The sequence below is a fragment of the Ursus maritimus genome, unplaced genomic scaffold (assembly GCF_017311325.1).
Source record: "Ursus maritimus isolate PB19 unplaced genomic scaffold, ASM1731132v1 scaffold_11, whole genome shotgun sequence".
Classification (NCBI taxonomy): Eukaryota; Metazoa; Chordata; class Mammalia; order Carnivora; family Ursidae; genus Ursus; species Ursus maritimus.
Window position 1 is genome coordinate 32,008,839 of NW_024423453.1, and position 18,325 is coordinate 32,027,163.

At 39.7% G+C, this 18,325-nt stretch overlaps 1 protein-coding gene across 4 annotated transcripts in view; it reads left to right on the top strand.

Moving 5' to 3' along the window:
- IL15 (interleukin 15) overlaps positions 1-16,236 on the top strand; it is a 75,977-nt gene extending 59,741 nt beyond the window's left edge. For 2 of the 4 annotated variants that reach the window (XM_008685428.2, XM_008685427.2), the window contains exons 2-7: positions 2,298-2,396; positions 3,478-3,575; positions 4,914-4,998; positions 10,362-10,406; positions 12,409-12,546; positions 15,237-16,236. In XM_008685428.2, coding sequence (XP_008683650.1) covers positions 2,385-2,396; positions 3,478-3,575; positions 4,914-4,998; positions 10,362-10,406; positions 12,409-12,546; positions 15,237-15,344 — 486 coding nt within the window. In that variant the 5' untranslated portion in view covers positions 2,298-2,384 and the 3' untranslated portion in view covers positions 15,345-16,236. Of the gene's footprint in view, positions 1-759; positions 847-2,297; positions 2,397-3,477; positions 3,576-4,913; positions 4,999-10,361; positions 10,407-12,408; positions 12,547-15,236 lie in introns of those variants that run through there. The other 2 variants (XM_008685430.2, XM_008685431.2) reach the window with 2 other exon arrangements.
- The last annotated feature ends 2,089 nt before the right edge of the window (positions 16,237-18,325 follow it).

The following is an 18,325-nucleotide window of genomic DNA, read 5'->3' on the forward strand; positions in this document are numbered from 1 at the left end:
GCTGCTTAAACTTTGTCAGCAACTTGAGCATAAGGCTGGGATTCAGTCTTTTTTGTGCCTGGATCCAGGCCCGCAGATGAACGAAGGACAAACCAGAGGTGCTGATGGCCAGCGCATTTCATGACCACACACAATTAGTATGCCAGGATTAAACCCTGCTTCCCTGGGTCTCCAAAAATATGACCTAAAAGGAAATAGATAATTTATTTCATCCCTAGATTTGCCTTCTCAGAAAGTAATTAACCTGGTTTCAGCCACTTCTCTCTAACAGGTATTTTGTGAAAATCAAATGAGCTAATGGATGTGAAAGAGCTTGAGTTCTGTTTCATGCAAGGACTTTGAAAGACCGTTTTTAAAGCGTCAGTAGAGCAGTGGCTTTTTCTTATTTGCAAGGGATGGGTCAGCTACTTCCCGGAGGAAGGGGCCTGCACGTGTCAGTTTCTGGTAGCCCTCTTCCCTCTGCCCCCCTTGGATGGTGAGGTCAATTTTCATGGCCACACATGAGACATTTACCTGAAGCAAGTCACTTAACCTCTCAGAACCTCCATTTCTTCGCTGTAAAATAAGAGTAAATCTTCCACAGGAAGAAAGTGCCAGGATTGAATGGGGTCATTATAGGAAGTACTTTGGAAACCTGAAAGCACCAGGTAAACAATACTTATTTATAATGTTCTCATTATTAATGCTAATTAATTATATGAATTGTTAACCTTGAGTTCCGGCTAAAGAGACAAGAATATTTTCCCTTTTCAGGTTTCTTTGACCCACGCTGAGTTTTGACCCCCACACACGTGCACGCGCGCCCACCTACACACATTTCTAGTCAATTACTGGTCCACAAAACTAGTAAGTGGCAGGTTGAATGCTTCCAAAGCTGCTATAAAAATCGGATTCTTTGCTGTTGGCCCAGGAAATCGCATCAGTTCTTCTGTCAGTGGCAAAGCTGTAAAAGTTCCCTTTTTCGGCTACCCTGGCCTTCGGGATCCTCGCTTTGCCTGCAGCTTCCGAGGCGGGCTCCTGCTGCGAATATTCCTCTGTGCTTGGCAGGGGCCTTCTGGGCACGGCGCTAGTCGTCCCTGCCGGGCGCCCGCGGGGGTGGGTGGGCAGGGCGGTGAGCAGCAACCCGCTGCGTGTGCGGAGACTCGCTGCGCAGTCCTTGCTGCTGATGCAAGTAGCTCCCTGACGGCCTTACTGACGCCCACAGCACCCGTAGTATGGCTCGGGCTCAAGTCAGTAAGTACTTCTGTTTGAACAATGTGGAGTTTGGGGTACAACTCAAAAGGATGTAGGGAATTTAAGAGGCTTTGGCTAATTATGATAAGGAAATTGTGAAGTTTTGTAAAAATTTGAGGCCCTGCGATAATATAGACAGGATGATTCTAAGATGAGAGTAATGAGGGTTTGCTGTAATTTAAATCGTGTGCATGAGTCAGATCGTATGTAATAGGATTCGATTTCATATAGTGTTGCTAAAAAAAGGCATTCCTGTTGAATATACTCTCATAGTGTCTTGTTTAATGCTTAGATAAATGCTAGTTTTTTTTTCTTTTAAAGATTTATCCATCATATATCATAAAGCAGTCATCTGCAAAATAAAATAATTGCATTTACAGAACTTAATTGCAGTGAATATTTATGCCAAGGCCATGGCAGATTTTGATTTTTTGGGGAGGTCAGTAAACACATACTATTTTAAAAGGATGGCACCAATAACTTTACCTTTTATGTATCTTGGTTTTAATTTTTGCTTTAATAAATGGAGTTGAAACTGGGAGTGTGTGATCTTCACATTCGGCATTGCCTTGAATTAGAAAAAAATAGGATTTGTTACTTATGAAATTCTCAAATAGTGTTTTAATACACAGTGATCCATTTCAAAGACTGAAGACAGCTGTTCAGTGTCTATGGACGTAGCTAGTTCTGTTGTGAATTACATGAACGGTCAGTAGTTTATATGAAGCCATGTGTTTGGTTGCTTCTGCTGTTTACTAATGGAATTTTGGAATTTGCCAATTCAGGAATATACTATAGTGGAGAGTCTTTAGGCTTGGTCATCAGACGGGCCTGGTCTCAAATCCTGGCTGTCGTGTACTTGCTGTGGGGCCAGGGCAGCTTACCCAAGTGCTGCTAACCCTGCCCCGTAAGACCCTTGTGAGGATGGAGTGTGATATATATATTGAGTGACTAATAGCCCATGAAAAATAAGTGCTCAGTGAATATTAATTTCCTCCTTTCCTTTCCCCCGCTAGTCCACTCGTGTTTTTAATGGATCATTCCTACCCTGGATTGTATTGTAGGAAGCATTCTGGATGGACAGCTGCTGGAAACCCATTGCCGTAGCCAGCTCTTCTTCAATACTTAAGGATTTTCCCTGGCATTGAGTAATGAGAATTTCGGTAAGAAAAATTAGATAAAGATAGTAGATGGACTTTTCATAAAAGATCGCTTGAATCTCAGATACTTCATAATAACTTATATGACTCTTCTCCAAAGACCTTGAGATGTCACAGATCTCTGTTCACATATGGATTATTCTTATTTTGAGAGTAAATACAAGTAGGTCTTTTAACTCTACTAACACCCTGATGTGCTCTTCATGTCATTGTAAATGTATTATTTCACTTATCTTACCTTATTTTGTTCTTGAATTTTCATCTAGTCTTTGATGACAATGTCTGGGTATTATTCATCTCTTCGGTGTAGACTACATGAAGCACAGATTTTTAGTGGGTAGGGTACTTTCTGTAAAGGTTTTGACAGTATGAGAGAGGCAGGCGAAAGTATCAAAACTGAGAAATTCTATGGTAAGTATGTTCCTAAATCACCAAGAAAAATTATTATATATTACTTGTTAAGATGGCATAGAGTATCTTTAGTTGGGTCTATTTTTATCCATTTTTTCCCTCCAAATGATATCAATATATAATTAATTTTCAGATAGTTACATGAAATTAATATATAACTAGTACACCTGTATTAGTAACTCATGGTATTCATCTGTGCTATATAAAATGTGTTGAACTACTATTGTCAACCACACCCAAATAAAAAAATAAAAAATGAACATGCCATAGAGAATTAAGGGCAATCAAACAAACATTTGCTGAACTATTAAAAAGGAAAAAAAAAAAAGATGAGAGGGAGGATAAGGATAATAGAAACAGAGTAAGTGGTGATATGAGTATATATGTGTAAATTAGTAAATATGTGAATTTTCTTAAAATTATCATTACTGAAATGCACCCGGAAAAATACATATTAAAGAATTTTGCACAGAGGAGACAGAGCTGGAGGTGGGGAGAAAGCAAGAAGGATAAATTCTAGCTTCATTAATTCTAATAATTATAATAATAATCAGCATTCTGAAATTGTGATAAACTTACCTTTTAGAATCTAAAAATATGATAACATTATTTTAAGTATGATTTTTTTAACTAGAAAAGCTTTGACCACTTTGCCTGTGATTCTGTTTTTCAGAAACCACATCTGAGAAGTACTTCCATCCAGTGCTACTTGTGTTTGCTTTTGAACAGTCATTTTCTAACCGAGGCCGGCATTCATGTCTTCATTTTGGGGTAAGTTTCTCTTGCAACAGAAAGGTCATCATGCTAATGGCCATGACCATGGTTCTTCAGTATCTTCTCTGTTAAACTGGCTTATGTTCGGTTTGCTTAAATCCTTAGGAACTAAGTATTGGGGGTACAGTAGAGGGCAGATGATGGGGAGTCCGAGGAGGTTTGGTAAACACCCAAATGAACATTTCTACATTTGGGCATATTCCAAATGAGTGTTATAGCCTTCCGATGAATTAGACCTCTTGGTATTTAAGTGAACGTGGAAGTCCATTCCTTATTAATAGCTTACATGATTTCACAGCAACAAAATATAGATATTTAGGGCTTGTCTGTGTTGCATTTTTATCTGTCCCTGGCACTGACATCTCCCATCCTCTGAACGCTATCCTACATCAGTTGGAAATGTTTCTTTATTTAGGGCTTTCGTTTTTCCTCCTAATAGATATTCAGATACATACCCATGCTTATTACTTTTTTCTTCTCTCTTAGATGTAGCTAATTCACTGCACACAGCTGGCCCAGAGCACCCAGCCTGTAGTTACGTAGTGTGACCCTCAGCTCCGTTTTCCTTACTGATGCCTTCACGGCGTGGGGATCCATAGATGGGTGCAGGTACCTCTCCTCCCAGGGAAGATTAATGTCGGTCCTCTTGCTTCCATACGATATCCATCAGGGAGCAACTATTTTTCCTCAAGCTTGAGGAATCCTTCCACAGTCACTTGGTCAGTGTATGAGTCTTTTGTCCTGATGTTAAATGTCAGTTTTACGGAAATGAGTAAATATATGATCATTCAGACTAGATCGGTCTCGAGTCTGTAATATTTCTGAAGAAAGCCGCTGCAGGCATAGTCACAGTACGAGTGGTGTGCCAAGGGGTGTGTTTAAGCTATGGTAAAGAATACTTACTATCAAAGTCTGTACCTGAAAATGATTATTGCTTATTTTAAGAATTTTACCTATTGGACTTAAAAGCCATATAAAGAAAGAAAACTAGCAATTCATTCAAAAATATTTACTGGGCACTGCCACACATCAGGTGATGTTTATTCCATTTGGGAAATTACACCAGGTAGTTTATAAGTTATCCTTCCAAATTAGGTATTTCTCTAATCCCAGTAGGTCAGGCCTTAAGTTAGCTTCAAGTGTCAGGGGGTCAGACTATATGTTTGGTGTTTATATTCATCTACAAGTCTGTTGAATGTACAAAAGCAAGGATAACACTTATCTTTTCACGGATTAAAATTTAAAAATTCTTGATTGCTCTTTTGCCTGTAATATTCATCAAGTCAGTATTATTATGCTCATTCAAAATGTTTTGCTGTTTGGTTTTGCTTTCAGCTGTATCAGTGCAGGTCTTCCTAAAACAGAGGCAAACTGGCAGTTTGTAATACGTGATTTGGAAAAAATTGACAATATTATTCAAGTGAGTACTCATTTTTCCATAAACCGTCTGGTATGATTGCTATGGAGTATGCCTCTCCCTACGTTCTGCTGTCAGTCTTAATGAAATCCCACTTGAAACAATATTTTTGTAGAAATTCATGAGCCTGGCAAAGCCTTAAATGAAATCTTTTCCTTACAATTTTCAGATCCTAATTATCTTTAAAACTCAATTTATAAGTGGACTGGTATGAAGAGCTCTCTGTCACCACAGTCCAGAGACTCCCGTCTCCAGCAAAGAAACTGGGCAGCTTGGCGGCTCTTGTAGGGAACATGACCTGACCCAGGGAGGAGCGCTCTGTCCTGTGGCTAGGAAACCGCCTCTCTCCCTGGTGGTGAGACCACTGGCAGAACTTGCAAGGAGAAAGAGAGCAGGAGCCCCACTGAGGACTACGGCCAGGGGGCCAGGGAATTGCCTTCTACCGCAGGGGGTGACACAGCAGGAGCCAGTGGGAGTCCCAGTGGCACCAGGTGAACCAAGCAATTCAAATTAGCACCACAAAGATTCTGAAAGCCATACTGTCATTTGGAACCGCAGCTTACAAACAGAAGTCTGAACCTAAACTAAACAGGGTGGCTGCGTGCCGATGCAGAAGATTTAAGTGGAACCAGGGTCTCTAACATAAAGCTGCAATACCAGAATACAGCCGACACTCACTCATTAGACCAAGAAGCAAGCACATCACAACGTGACTGAGAAACGACTCTGAAATAGACTTTGACAGGGAGATGGGTTAGATGTTGGAATTATTTGACAAGGATTTTAAAGCAGCCGTCGTAAAAATGTGCCAGCAAGCAATCACAGGTACCCTTGAAACAACTGGATAAAACAAAGTCTCAGCAAAGAAATATAATATAGAAAAAGAACCAAGTGGAAATGACAGAACTGAAAAATACAGTAACTGAAATACAAAACAAACTGGAGAGATTCTCAAGCAGAATGAATATGACAGAGGAAAGATGGTGAACTTGAAGATAGGATAATAGAACACACACTGAAAAAACAAGCCTCGGGGATCTTCAGTATAATAAAAGATCCAGCATTTAAAAATTTTTTTTTTTAAATTTATTTATTAGAGATAGGAAGGGCGAGGGGGGGGGGAGGAGCAGAGGTAGAGGGACAAGCAGACTTTCTGTTGAGCATGGAGCCTGATGCGGGGCTGGATCTCATGACCCTGAGATCATGACCTGAGCCAAAATCAAGAGTCTGACTTTTAACTGACTGAGCCACCTGGGTGCCCAAGATCCAGCATTCTTAGCCTTAGCATCTCAGAAGGAGAGGGGAAAGAGAATACAAGTAAAAGACAGAGATTGACCAAATTGATAACAAAACACAAACCAGTGTTTTGCTGTCTACAAGAAATTCACTTCAAATACAGTGATATAAGTAGGTTGAAATTGAAAAGAGAAAAGAATATATCATATCGTAATGGGTTGTGGAATAGTGCCCCCCCCCCAAAAAAATCGTGTCTACTCGGAACCTCCAAACGTGACATTCTTTGGAAATAGGGTCTTTGCAAATGTAATTAGTTAAGATGAGGTCCTACTTCAGTGGGGTGGACCCTAACTCCATGACTAGCTCTCCTCCTAAGAAGAGGACAGACCACAGAGAGAGTGACAGGGAAGAAAGCCAAGTGAAATTGGAGGCAGCTACCATTGGAGGCCATGTGAATTGGAGGCAAAGGACACTAGGATGACGCAACTAGAAGCCACAGAAGGCCCAGGATTGCCCGAGTTATGAGGGATGTGGGAGAAGTAAAGAAGGATTGTCCTAGAGCCTTCAGAGGGATCATGGCCCTCCTGACATCTTGATTTTGGACCTCCAGCTTCCAGAGTTGTAAGAGAATAAGTTGTTGTTTTAAGCCCTCATTTTGATATTTTGTTACTGCAGCTCTAGGAAGCTGATACACATACACACAATAATTTTTAAAATCTGAAGTAGCTCTCTTAATATCCGATAAAGTAGACTTTACAGCAAGTAAAATTACTAGACTCATGAGATACATTACAAAATGGCGAGAGGTGAATCCACCAGGAAAACGTGATCTGTATACACACCACACAGCGGAACCTCAAAATACAAGATGCAAAAACTAGCCAAACTGAAAGGTTATAGGCAGATTCACAATTACAGTTGAGGACTTCACCACCTCCTAAGGAGCAAACCGAACGACAAGCGAGAAAATCAGAATGGGCATAGAAGCACCGGACAACACAGTCAGCCAGCAACATCTGATTTACATCGATGAAACATTTCACCCACTGACAAGGAATTAACATTTTTTTCAGGCCCCATTCACTAAGACTAACCAATCATGGGCCATAAAACAAACGTTAACAAATTTATCAGAATTGGAATCATGCAGGGTGTATTCTGTGACCTCAGTGGAATCATGTAGAAGTCAATGATATAAAGATAGCAGGAAAATCTCCAAACTTTTGGAAATTAAATAATATACTTCTAAATATTTCATGGGTCAAAGAGTAAATCTCAAAGGATATAAAAACGTACATAGACCTGAATGAAAATGAAAATACAACACATCAAGATCTGTGGGACTGAGAGGGAAATTTATAAAACTAAATGATGATATTAGGAAAGAGGAACGATCTCAGATCAACAATCTAAGTTCCCACCTCAAAAAACTGGGAAGAGAAGAGCAAAATAAACCTAACACAAGCAGAAGGAAGGAAAAGTAAAGACAAGGGCAGAAATTAATGAAATTGAAATCAGAAAAATAATAGAGAAATTTAGTGAAACATAATGCTCATTATTTGGGGGGAAAATCAATAAAATTGATAAACCTCCAAAAAACTGTCAAAGATTAAGAAAGATGACATAAACCATTAATATCAGAACTGAAATTAGAGACTCACTACAGAATCCACAGGCATTGAAAGGATAATAAAGAAAAACTGTAAACAACTTTCTTCTCTGAATTTGACAACTTGGAGGAAATGGACCAATTTCTCAAAAACCACAAACTCCCAAAATGTAACGAAGATGAAATAAACAATCCCCAAACTACTATAACCATTAAAGAAACTGAATTCACCATAAATTAGCTCCCCAGAACAAATCCCCAGGCCCACCTGCTTTCACTGGAGCATTCTACCAAACACAGAAAAATTAACACCAGTTTTACAGTCTCTTCCAAAAATAGAAAAGGGAAAACTTTCTAACTCGCTTAGGCGAAGTATTACCCTGATGCTAAAACCAGGCAAAGATGATACCAAAAGAGAAAGCAACAGATACCTCTAATGAACTTCGATGCAGAAATTCTCAATGAAATGGTAGCAAATAAATTCACCAATGTATTAGAAAAATTATATACCATGACCAATGGGATTTATTCCAGGTATGCAAGACCTGCTTACTATTGGGAAATCAGTCTCTGTAATCCACCTTACCAACAGGTAAAGTAGATTATCATATGATCGGATCGATTGATGGAGAAACAGCATTTTAAGAATATACTTATTCCTAGTAATATTTCTTAGCAACCAAGGAAAGAGGGGTAACTTTTTCAACTTGATCTAGAGTATGTACAAAAAACCTAGAGCCAACATCATACTTAATGGGGAAAGAATGTTTTTCCCCAAAGCTTAGAAACGAGATAAATATGTCATCTTTCACCACTCTTACTCAACTCTGTATTGGAATTTTAGCTGAATTGACAAGGCAAGAAAAGGAACTAAAAGTATGCAGATTAGAAAGGAAGAAATTATAAACCACCGCAAGTCTTTTTCTGGGAGAAAGTGCCAATAAATGGCTGTACATTATTTAGAAAATGCAAATTAAAACCACAGTGACATCACCATGCACTTATAAGATATGTAAATTAAAAAATAGTAATAATGCTGAGCGCTGGCAAGGATTGGAGGAACTGCATCACACATATTTTTGATGAGAATATGAGATTTTACAGCTACTCTAAAATAGTTTGGCTGCTTTTTATAAAACAAAACATGCATTCACCATATGATCCAACAGTTGCGCTCGGCAACATTTCTATCAGAGAAATGAAAACTCATGTCCACACAAAAACAGGCACATGAATGTTCATAGACCTTTATTGGTAATAGCTAAGAACTGAAAACAATCCCAGTTCCCTTCAAGGGATGAATGAACTGTGGTACGTTACATCATAGAACAACACTGAGCGAATATAAGGAAAGAATTACTGATACAACAAGTTGGATGGATCTCCAGAGTATTCTTATGCTGGGTGAAAAAAAGCCAGTCTGAATAGGCTAACTGTGGTACATCCATACAATAGAATATTCTCCAGCAGTAAAAGCAAATGAGCTGCTAGATGTGAAAAGACACGGAGAAACCTTAAAAGCATAGCCACTAAGTGAGAGAAGCCAATCTAAAAAGGCTACATGCTGTGGTTCCAACTCTATGACATTCTGGAAAAGGTTCAACCATGGATACAGCAGAAGCATCAGTGGGAAATTTCCAGGGGTCACGGGGGGAAGGAGAGATGAGTAGATGGAACACAGGTGATCTTTATGGTAAAAAAACCATTTTGTATGATACCGTAATGGCTGATACATGTCATTATGTATTTGTTAAAACTCAGAATGTACAGTGCCAAGACTGAATCCCAATGCAGTCTATGGACTTTTGTTACAAATGTATCAATACTGACTCATCAATTGTAATAGATGTACCATGCTAATGCAAGATAGTAATAAATAATAGGAGAAACTGGGGCAGGGGGGCAAGGGGATATATGGGGGACTTCTGTACTTTCTGCTCATGTTCTGTAAACCTACAACCACTCAAAAAATAGTGTATTCAAAAGGCCAATCTCAAAAGATTACATACTATAGGAGTCCACTTATATAACATTCTCGAAATGATATAGGAATGGAGAGAAGTGGTTGCAAGGGATTAGAAAGGTGGGGGGGTGGAATGTGTGTTAAGAAAGGTGGTTTGGGCTATAAAATAGGAGGAGGAGGATTTTAATGGTGATGTTCTGTATTGTAACTGTGGAGGTGGTCACATGAATTTACACATCTGGTAAAATGGAGTAGAACTGCACACACCCATTAGTGCACATGGAAGTGGTGAAATCTGAACAAGGGGAGTGGATTGTATCAATGTCAGTTTCCTGGTTGTGATATTGTACTGTGGTTATGCACGATATTACCGCTGGGGGAGTGGTGAAGGGGACACAGGATCTCTATTTTTTCTTACAATTGCATATGAATCTGAAATTATCTCAAAATAAAAAAAATTAATTTAAAAAGCTTAATTTAATGTTTTCAGTAGGTTGTTCTCACTATACCTAAAGCAGGGCATAGTTTTTCATATTATCTAATTTTGTTTCCTTTCAGTCTATACATATTGATACCACTTTATATACTGAAAGTGATGCTCATGTGAGTATAGTTTATTTTTTTGAAAATTGCTATATTTTCCAGTTTTCAAAAGTTGGAGAAGTATATTTTCATAAATTTACTGAAGGATGTGTAGTTTTTAAATCTAACTTTTGGTGTGTTCTGACAACATATGATCAATGAATTTTGTAAGTAATTGTTGAGGTTGTGGGACTTGGGGACAAAGAGCTACATAGATGCTATTTTCACAATGGTACCAAGTCAAAGTATAAAACAGCCTTTTTCATCAATGTCAAGCAAAATCTAATACATATTTTGTGATACAATTAGATCATGATGCAATTAAATGCAAAAATCAGGTTAACTGATTCAATTTAAAACTATCTGCCATATCTGTTATTTCCAGTGCTGGTAGTGTATTACCACCCTTAATCAAATTTTCTACAAATCGCTTAAATGCATCCGTGTTCTACATTTTGCATGAATCTCTACAGTTGTCAGAAAAGGATTCTGGCTGGTTACCCTCCATGTGAGAAAAGAAATAAACACAACTCATAAAACCTCTCAGAATTCAAAAATCATCTTGAACCTGTTTCATTAATACCCTGACACTGCTGAAGGCATGTTATGATTTTAGCCATGTTGCTGGTCCTTCCCTCTGGACTGGCTACTAAAAAGCAAGAAACAAATCCCTGACTTCTTCACCTCGTGGAAAACAAACTCTATGTTGTGTGGGTGGAGAACTGTGAGTCTGCTCTCAATTAGTGCTCAGTTGGGACTTCTCGGACATAGAAGCTTTTGCTCCTATGCAGACTTTCTGAGCTTTGGGAGGAAGGATTCACCATAAACTAGAAAAAAACAGAAAAAAAACAGATAGTCATCAACCACGTGGCTAGTGCTGCTACACCTGGAAATCGTCTGCCTCTTTGGCTTCAGCACCTCTTCCATTTTTCCAAAGTACAGAGCAGTCAATTAACCACCAAAAGTCAGCATCCTGAGATTGCTTTTCTTGCAAGAAGAAACTTTGTAACTCAGGGGTTGTAGAAAGAAGCTGAGGTTGAAATTTACATTTAAACTCTGATTCACCTACTTCCAAGCTGTGTTACCTTAGAAGTCACTCAACATTTCTGAGCCTGTTTTATTTATTTATTTATTTATTTATTTATTTATTTATTTATTATTCCTGTCTATCATCTATCTATCTATCTATCTATCTATCTATCTATCTATCTATCTTTGGACAGTATTCACCCTTCCATCCTGAGCAGCTGCTGTGTGACATAAGGCATATTCCCAGTGCCAGACACATGCGTGGATTCCTTCCTTCCTTCGTCCACGCACTAAGCATCTGTGAAGTGCCTGCAGGGTCCCAGGCGCTGTGCAGGCAATGAGAACAGAAAGTCAAACAGGTCGTGCTCAAATCTCCAGATATTCATCAATGCTTCTTTTACATTTAGGCTTTTGTTCAAGTGACCATTGTGGGAAACGTACTTCTGTGGTATCTGAAAGGTACCTCTGTGATTTGGCCAGCCCGTGAGTGGGCAGTACTGCTACGCTGATTTTTCTGATACATTTCTTGGAATCACTTCTGCCTCTGGAACTTTGGAACTTGCAGAAACAGCACGATCAGCAGCCATCACTGTTTAAAATGTTAACAACACAATCTGATTCTAAAAGTTCTTTCTGTGCACTATCCATACTAATGTTTTGAGAGTCTCAGGCTGGTATTATCACCGTTTTACAAAGAGGAAATGTTCTCAGTGAGAAAAAGTGGCCTATTATTTCCATGTTTTCTAGATTTATGTTCGTTCTTCTGTATAATATTACCATCCCCTTAGATTGTTTTGTCGTTTGGGTTTTGATTTCAAAGCCAAAAAAAAAAAAAAAGCTGTCTTTTATGTAAAACTTCTTAGGGGTATTGTGTTTCTTTATAAAATATTTGCATTGACTTTTTAAAAAAAAATCAAAATTATTTCTATGTTAACAGGCATAATGGAAAGATCTTTTTTTTTTTCAAAATGATTTTCTGTAACTCTATTTTTAGCCCAGTTGCAAAGTAACAGCGATGAAGTGCTTTCTCCTGGAGTTACGTGTTATCTCGCTGGAGTTCAAACATGATGTCCTTAATGAAACGGTGGAGAACCTTATCTTCCTAGCAAATGATCGTTTGTCTGCTAATGGGGTGAGTTTTCCAATAGTCGGACGGAGCTTTGATGCTTTGGGCGTGGGTTGGGAGCAGTCATTAGCTGGTTATAAGGAACAAGCCGATCCTCGGGAGAGAGAATTGATGCCGGCTCAGTGGCCGCCATCAGCAGCGTGAGCACAGTCCTAAATTGGTTTATCAGTTTATTCATTCAACAAACATTTACTGCCTGACGCCAGGCGGTGCATTCTGGTGCTGGAGTGACAGTGGTGAGCCAGTGAGGTCATTGCCCTCAAGGCGTTTCTCCCCAGGTGCAGTGGATAGACATGAATCTAATTACATAGTTAAGTGTTTGGCATCAGGAATAGCAATTCGCATTTATTTGGTTGTTACTCTGTACCAGACACTGTTCTTCAGCGGTGACATGGTAGTCCATTGCGTCCCCACAATAAATCTGTGAGATAGTTATCCTTGTGTCTGTTTAAGGTTGAAGCACTAAGGGCTTGAAAATCAGTCACTTCCTCCAATTCGCACAGCTGGTAAAATGGGGAGCCAGGATTCATACCCAAGCAGTTTCACTTTGGGGGACGTCTTCTTCATATCCACCAGCAGGACAAATGCTGCAAAAAGAAAATAGTAAAAATATTAATAATTCAAGTAGAATTGGGGCCATGCCAGGCACCACGAGCAGTGCGGTTCCGGGAGAGGAAATTGGAGGGATGCCCACAGCAGGCGTGGGGGTGAGCTGCTCAGAGGCCCTCAAAGAAAAGCATGATGGCTTTCCTGGCACAACACTAGTAGCCAAAGTAGAGTGGAGAGAAAGAAGTTTTATAAACAAAGAAGACATAAGAATAATTCATTAATTTAACAGATACTTTTTGGGCCTCATGGCAGGCCCTCAGGATAACAGACGTGAAAAAACACACCTGGTCTCTGCTCGTAAGGGACTTAAATAATCCATAAAGCATAAATAAAGCAATCAGAAGGAAATGAATAATAACCCAGGTATTTATTAATTCCAGTGGCCAAAGAGAAGGCAGGTGAGAGGGCTGGGACCCCACTTTAGAGGCTTATCTACTAAGCCAAGAGGAGAGGGACTGGGCCTTGTCTCTGGGGAAGGACGTTTAGGCAACTGAAAGTGCCAAGCCCCTGAGCTGGGGTGGCTGGACACCGTGGACTTGCCCAAAAAATGCCAGGTTGCTTTAGGTCTTTGCTGAAATGTCACCTTCTCAGTGATGTCCACTCTTCACAATTGCGATCCGTCCCCACGCCCCGTCCCCTTGTCTGCATGCCCCACTAGCTGGCATCTTCCTTAATGGCTGTTGTCTGCTTTTCCCTACTCGAATGCCGGTTTCAAAGGGGCAGTTATTTTTGTGTTTTGTTTTGTTTTGTTTTGTTTTCTTCAGTGCCATATCCCAACTCCCCGAACATTGCCTGGCATATTCTAGACACTTATGTATTTATGAAATGAACACACTGATATTTAAAATACTCTGGTGATATGTTACTTCTGTGGAATCGGTAGAGAGGCTGAGCTGGGCAACAGATAACTCCTAACGACATCGCTGGTGAGCTCTTGATGCCCGTGGTCACGGCTCCTGTGACCGCGATGTGGTGTGTTCAGCACATGTAGTGGAAGGAGCGGGCAGGCCGCACAGTCAGAACATTTCACTGATTATGTCAGCTGAGATGGATCGTGCAGTACCACTGCCTCGCTGGCTGACGTGATTATTTTCAAGGAGGACAGCGCTCTATGGAATATGACAGTGCCTGGCATAGAGTACGTGCTTGATCGATGTTGGTGAATCTGAATTTCAAGTGCTTAATGGATGTAAAATCTCATTTTGATGTTTGCTGGTACGGCTTTCATGGTTCGGATGATCTCTAAATAATTTATCTGTGATGACTACATTTGGAAGATTCTAGTTATCCAGGAAACTTTGAATTACAACTTGTGGTCTTTATCTCATAGTTTAATTCAACCAGTAACGACTGGGTGAATACTGTGCGCTGGCCCCTGTGCTAAGTGCTAGGGAAACAAAAATATGTGGCTTTGCGCTCCTGGAAAAGCCTAGAGAATAGTAGCTTAAAAAGCATGAAACTCCCTCCTATCAATATAATACAGGGTGTGATAGGAAGGAGGGTCTGAGAATGTAGAGATGGAACGTTTAGCCCAGCCCGGGGAGCTCTTCAGTTCAGGAACGCCTTCGCGGTGGAGACAGCACCTGACTCATCTTAACCTGAGTCGTGGTAACTAAAATAGCAATGAGGAACATGAAGGAAAAAAGCCAGCACAGTGGGGTAGCCAATAGCATGACGTGTGCATGCGGGTCAAGGCAGGGACTCAGTGTACTTAGGCCACGTCCTTTGAGGTGGTGGGGACAGGTGAAAGAAACAGGTGAGGAACACCACAGGGCCCCTGGTGCCGTGCGGGGAGGCATGGACTTGTCGCTAGGGTTGGTGACCAGAAAGCCACCCAAGGGCGCTAAGCAGGAAGTCCATGGTTTGATAGACATGGCTTATTTTTCCAATATCTTTAACCCATGATAGGAAAAATAAGCCTAAATCAAATCTCCCAGTTCTCTTTTCCAGTGGTTCTTCCTACTATGATACCAATTCGCCAGAGTTTTCGTGTCTCAAGACCTCACGCTATGGCTCAAATGATGTGATATGCCAAGAAAAGAGGTCTAGTAGACTTTCCAATCTCATCCTTTCTTTTTATTTGGCAGAACATAACTGAAACGGGATGCAAAGAATGTGAGGAATTGGAGGAAAAAAATATTAAAGAATTTTTGCAGAGTTTTGTCCATATTGTACAAATGTTCATCAACTCTTGATTGTAATCGATCCTCTTCAGCATTTCTGCCATTAACAAGCATCTTCCCGTGGCTTAAAGGCAATGAAACTCTCCGCAGTTCACATGGGCTGCCCAAACCAATTTTTCTAACACAAGGATGATCCGGAATCTTGGATCGGATGAACTCTTGGAAATGAAGGCAGAAAAATGGCATTGAGTAGCATGATGTCTATGAACTGTCCTCCTACTTATTTTGTTCACTTATTCTTAATTTATTATTGAAGTTGTACATATTTGTAGCATAACATAAAGTATTGAATAAAATTGTGTGCCTTCTTTATCCGTTGAAATTACACTGATACTTACCCCTTTTAAGGAAATAGGGGACATTCCTTCAAGGGCAGGAGTTGAATTACACAGCTGGTGGGACTGAGCACCACTGGGGCGGGTAAACTGTGCTCCAGCCAGCGAGGAACTGCTAACCACCAGCCTTCACTCACTTCTCCAGTGGGTGTCGCACAAGGAGGAAGAATTGACTCCCAATGAGAAAGGAGAAAGAGGTGTGAAATGGGTGCTTGACTCTGTAACGTAGTTATTGGTCTAGAAAGCACCTGTTATCAAAGATAGTGCTTGAACCTGGCCTGTACTGTGCAGCAGTAAATCTTAGGTGGGAGTGGCAATAATAAACCTTCACCGATAGGTAGAATCGTGTATAGAGAACTCTTAGTTGTAATGATGTTAATACTTCATGCTTTTCTGAGTGCAGGTGTTTTATATTTTCACATTTTTTTGCCATGTTTGTATATAAAAAAGAAAACTGCTGATTTGTTAGAGCCAACATTATCTGATAAAAAATAATTGTTTATATATTTTTGCACTATACTGTCCGAAATTTTCAAGCTCTTTTTTAATAAAACTATGACTGAAATGAACTATTTTTGTCTCCTCACGATTTCTTTCACCCCGTTCACTTCTGGAGTTCTTCACCGAGGGGCTACAGGGTAGGAATTGATGTCCTACGGATTCGATTTCGCTCCGTTCCACAGTACGAACCAGTTCTCTATCGAAACATTCTTGCATCCCTCAGTACCCCGTCCATGCCATGTATCTCGTTGCTGTAGTCAATGTATGCTTGAACATTTCTTTCGAGATAGTTTTGGAGAAATCTATATCTTACCTGACTTTTGAAGAGTCATGTGTCAGCTATCAGTTTGTTCCAGACAAATAGTATTTGGCAGCTATATTTTAAAGTTTAGGGATTGAGACTGTGGTGTTTTGTTTGCTTGTTTAATTTCCTTTGAAATGGATTTTTAAAAACCTACCTTTCATTTTTTCCCCCTAGCTTTTCTATTGATGGAGAATAGGAAAAATGCATCATTTTTAACTGCAAGTTGCCAATCCAGTCCTTAGACAAAAGTTAGCCTCCTTCCGGTGTTTGTTGGGATGGGAAAGGAAAATCATAATGGCAGTCACATCACCAATACTATTTTATAGTGACCAAGGATTTCTTCTGGTTATATAAGCACACAAATGGGTTTAAAATTTGGCATTTCCAGTGCTCAGAATTGGAATTCCTCCCCCAGTAGTTCCTTAGTATGGGTCACTTCAGTTAATCTTAAGGAAAAGGGGCTCAAGGCATCGAGGGACAGCTCTTAAAACATTCTTAGCTAGCTTGAGAAAAGAACTAATTATGTAAAACCACCTAAGTTTTATTGTTCAGGCCTGAATTCTTAACAAGATCAGTTTTTCGTTTGTGTTTCCAAGTTTTTCCTTCTCAAACTCTCCTCCTTGATTAGCCAGCCTAATGTTATTTGTGTAGACTAGAATACGTTGTTTTTATCTCACCTATTGCCCTAAATGCTGAAAGCTTTTGCCTTATGTTACATACAAGAAAGCAAGCACGAATCCATAGACTTAGAACGTCCAATAGTCAAGGCAAGCCTAATAAAAATTAGGTTTACAGTCTGGAGTCATTTTGATGGATTACATTCTTACCTCTTTACAATTTCAAATGAAGAAAAAGATATATGAGAAACTATCATTTCTACACTCTCCCTGGCAATAAGCAAAAAAAGGGTTAGAAGGCAGAGGACATGGAAATGCAAACTGAACCAATACATAATTTGTGAGCTCAGAGATTGTTAAAACCCAATCACAAGCCTAGTTTTACATACTCTCATTTTTTACCCTAGAACAGAGAATCAATGGAATTCTTTTCTTTTGCTGCTATTACTCTCGTTGTGAGAAGGGCTTATTACGTGTTTCAATGTGTTACTCTTTCTGTCCGTCAAATTCAAGGGCTCATAAAGTCAAGCCAACATATATAATATGAGAACCAATTATGTGATCGATCTCTTTCCCCCCCACCCAGAAATACTAGAGAATACATTTTTGTTCCTTCATCTGTGTTATCTCAGGCTTAATGTAAGTTCTCTGCATGCCTATGTGAGTCGCAGGTAACATATGCGTGTCATGTATAAATATTTTGCCCAGAGGAAATCCCATTTCCATAGAGATTTAGTTCAATGCTTCTGCATGTGCCTGATTGAATTTTATTTTCACTAAGGAATTTATTATGCAAGGCAAACTTCAGCTTCATTGAAAAGTCCCCTAATTGTATAATCTGTCTGATGCAACATAGAAGAAAAATTAATGAATCGTTCATAAAGAGTCGTGATTTTGTCCCTGTGAAAAAAACAAACGGAGACCAGCCTTGAAAATTCCCTGAGCAGACAAAATCGGTCTCATCATACAAACAAACCCTAATTTAGCTTATTTTGCAAGACTTACCTGACTGGGTCATTTCTTGCTTATTCGTCTGAAAGCCATAAGCAAAACCTAATCTGTTTCCCAAGATTGATGGGTGGTCACCATTGACCAATTCCCTATCATTTAAGAAAATTCTTAACATAAGCCATCACTGTGAAGCCTCAGTCGTCACTGCTCTCTCACCTTTAAAGCAGCTGCCCCGTAACAAGGTACCGTGAGCCGCCGTACATGTTTTGATTTGGATTCTTCTGG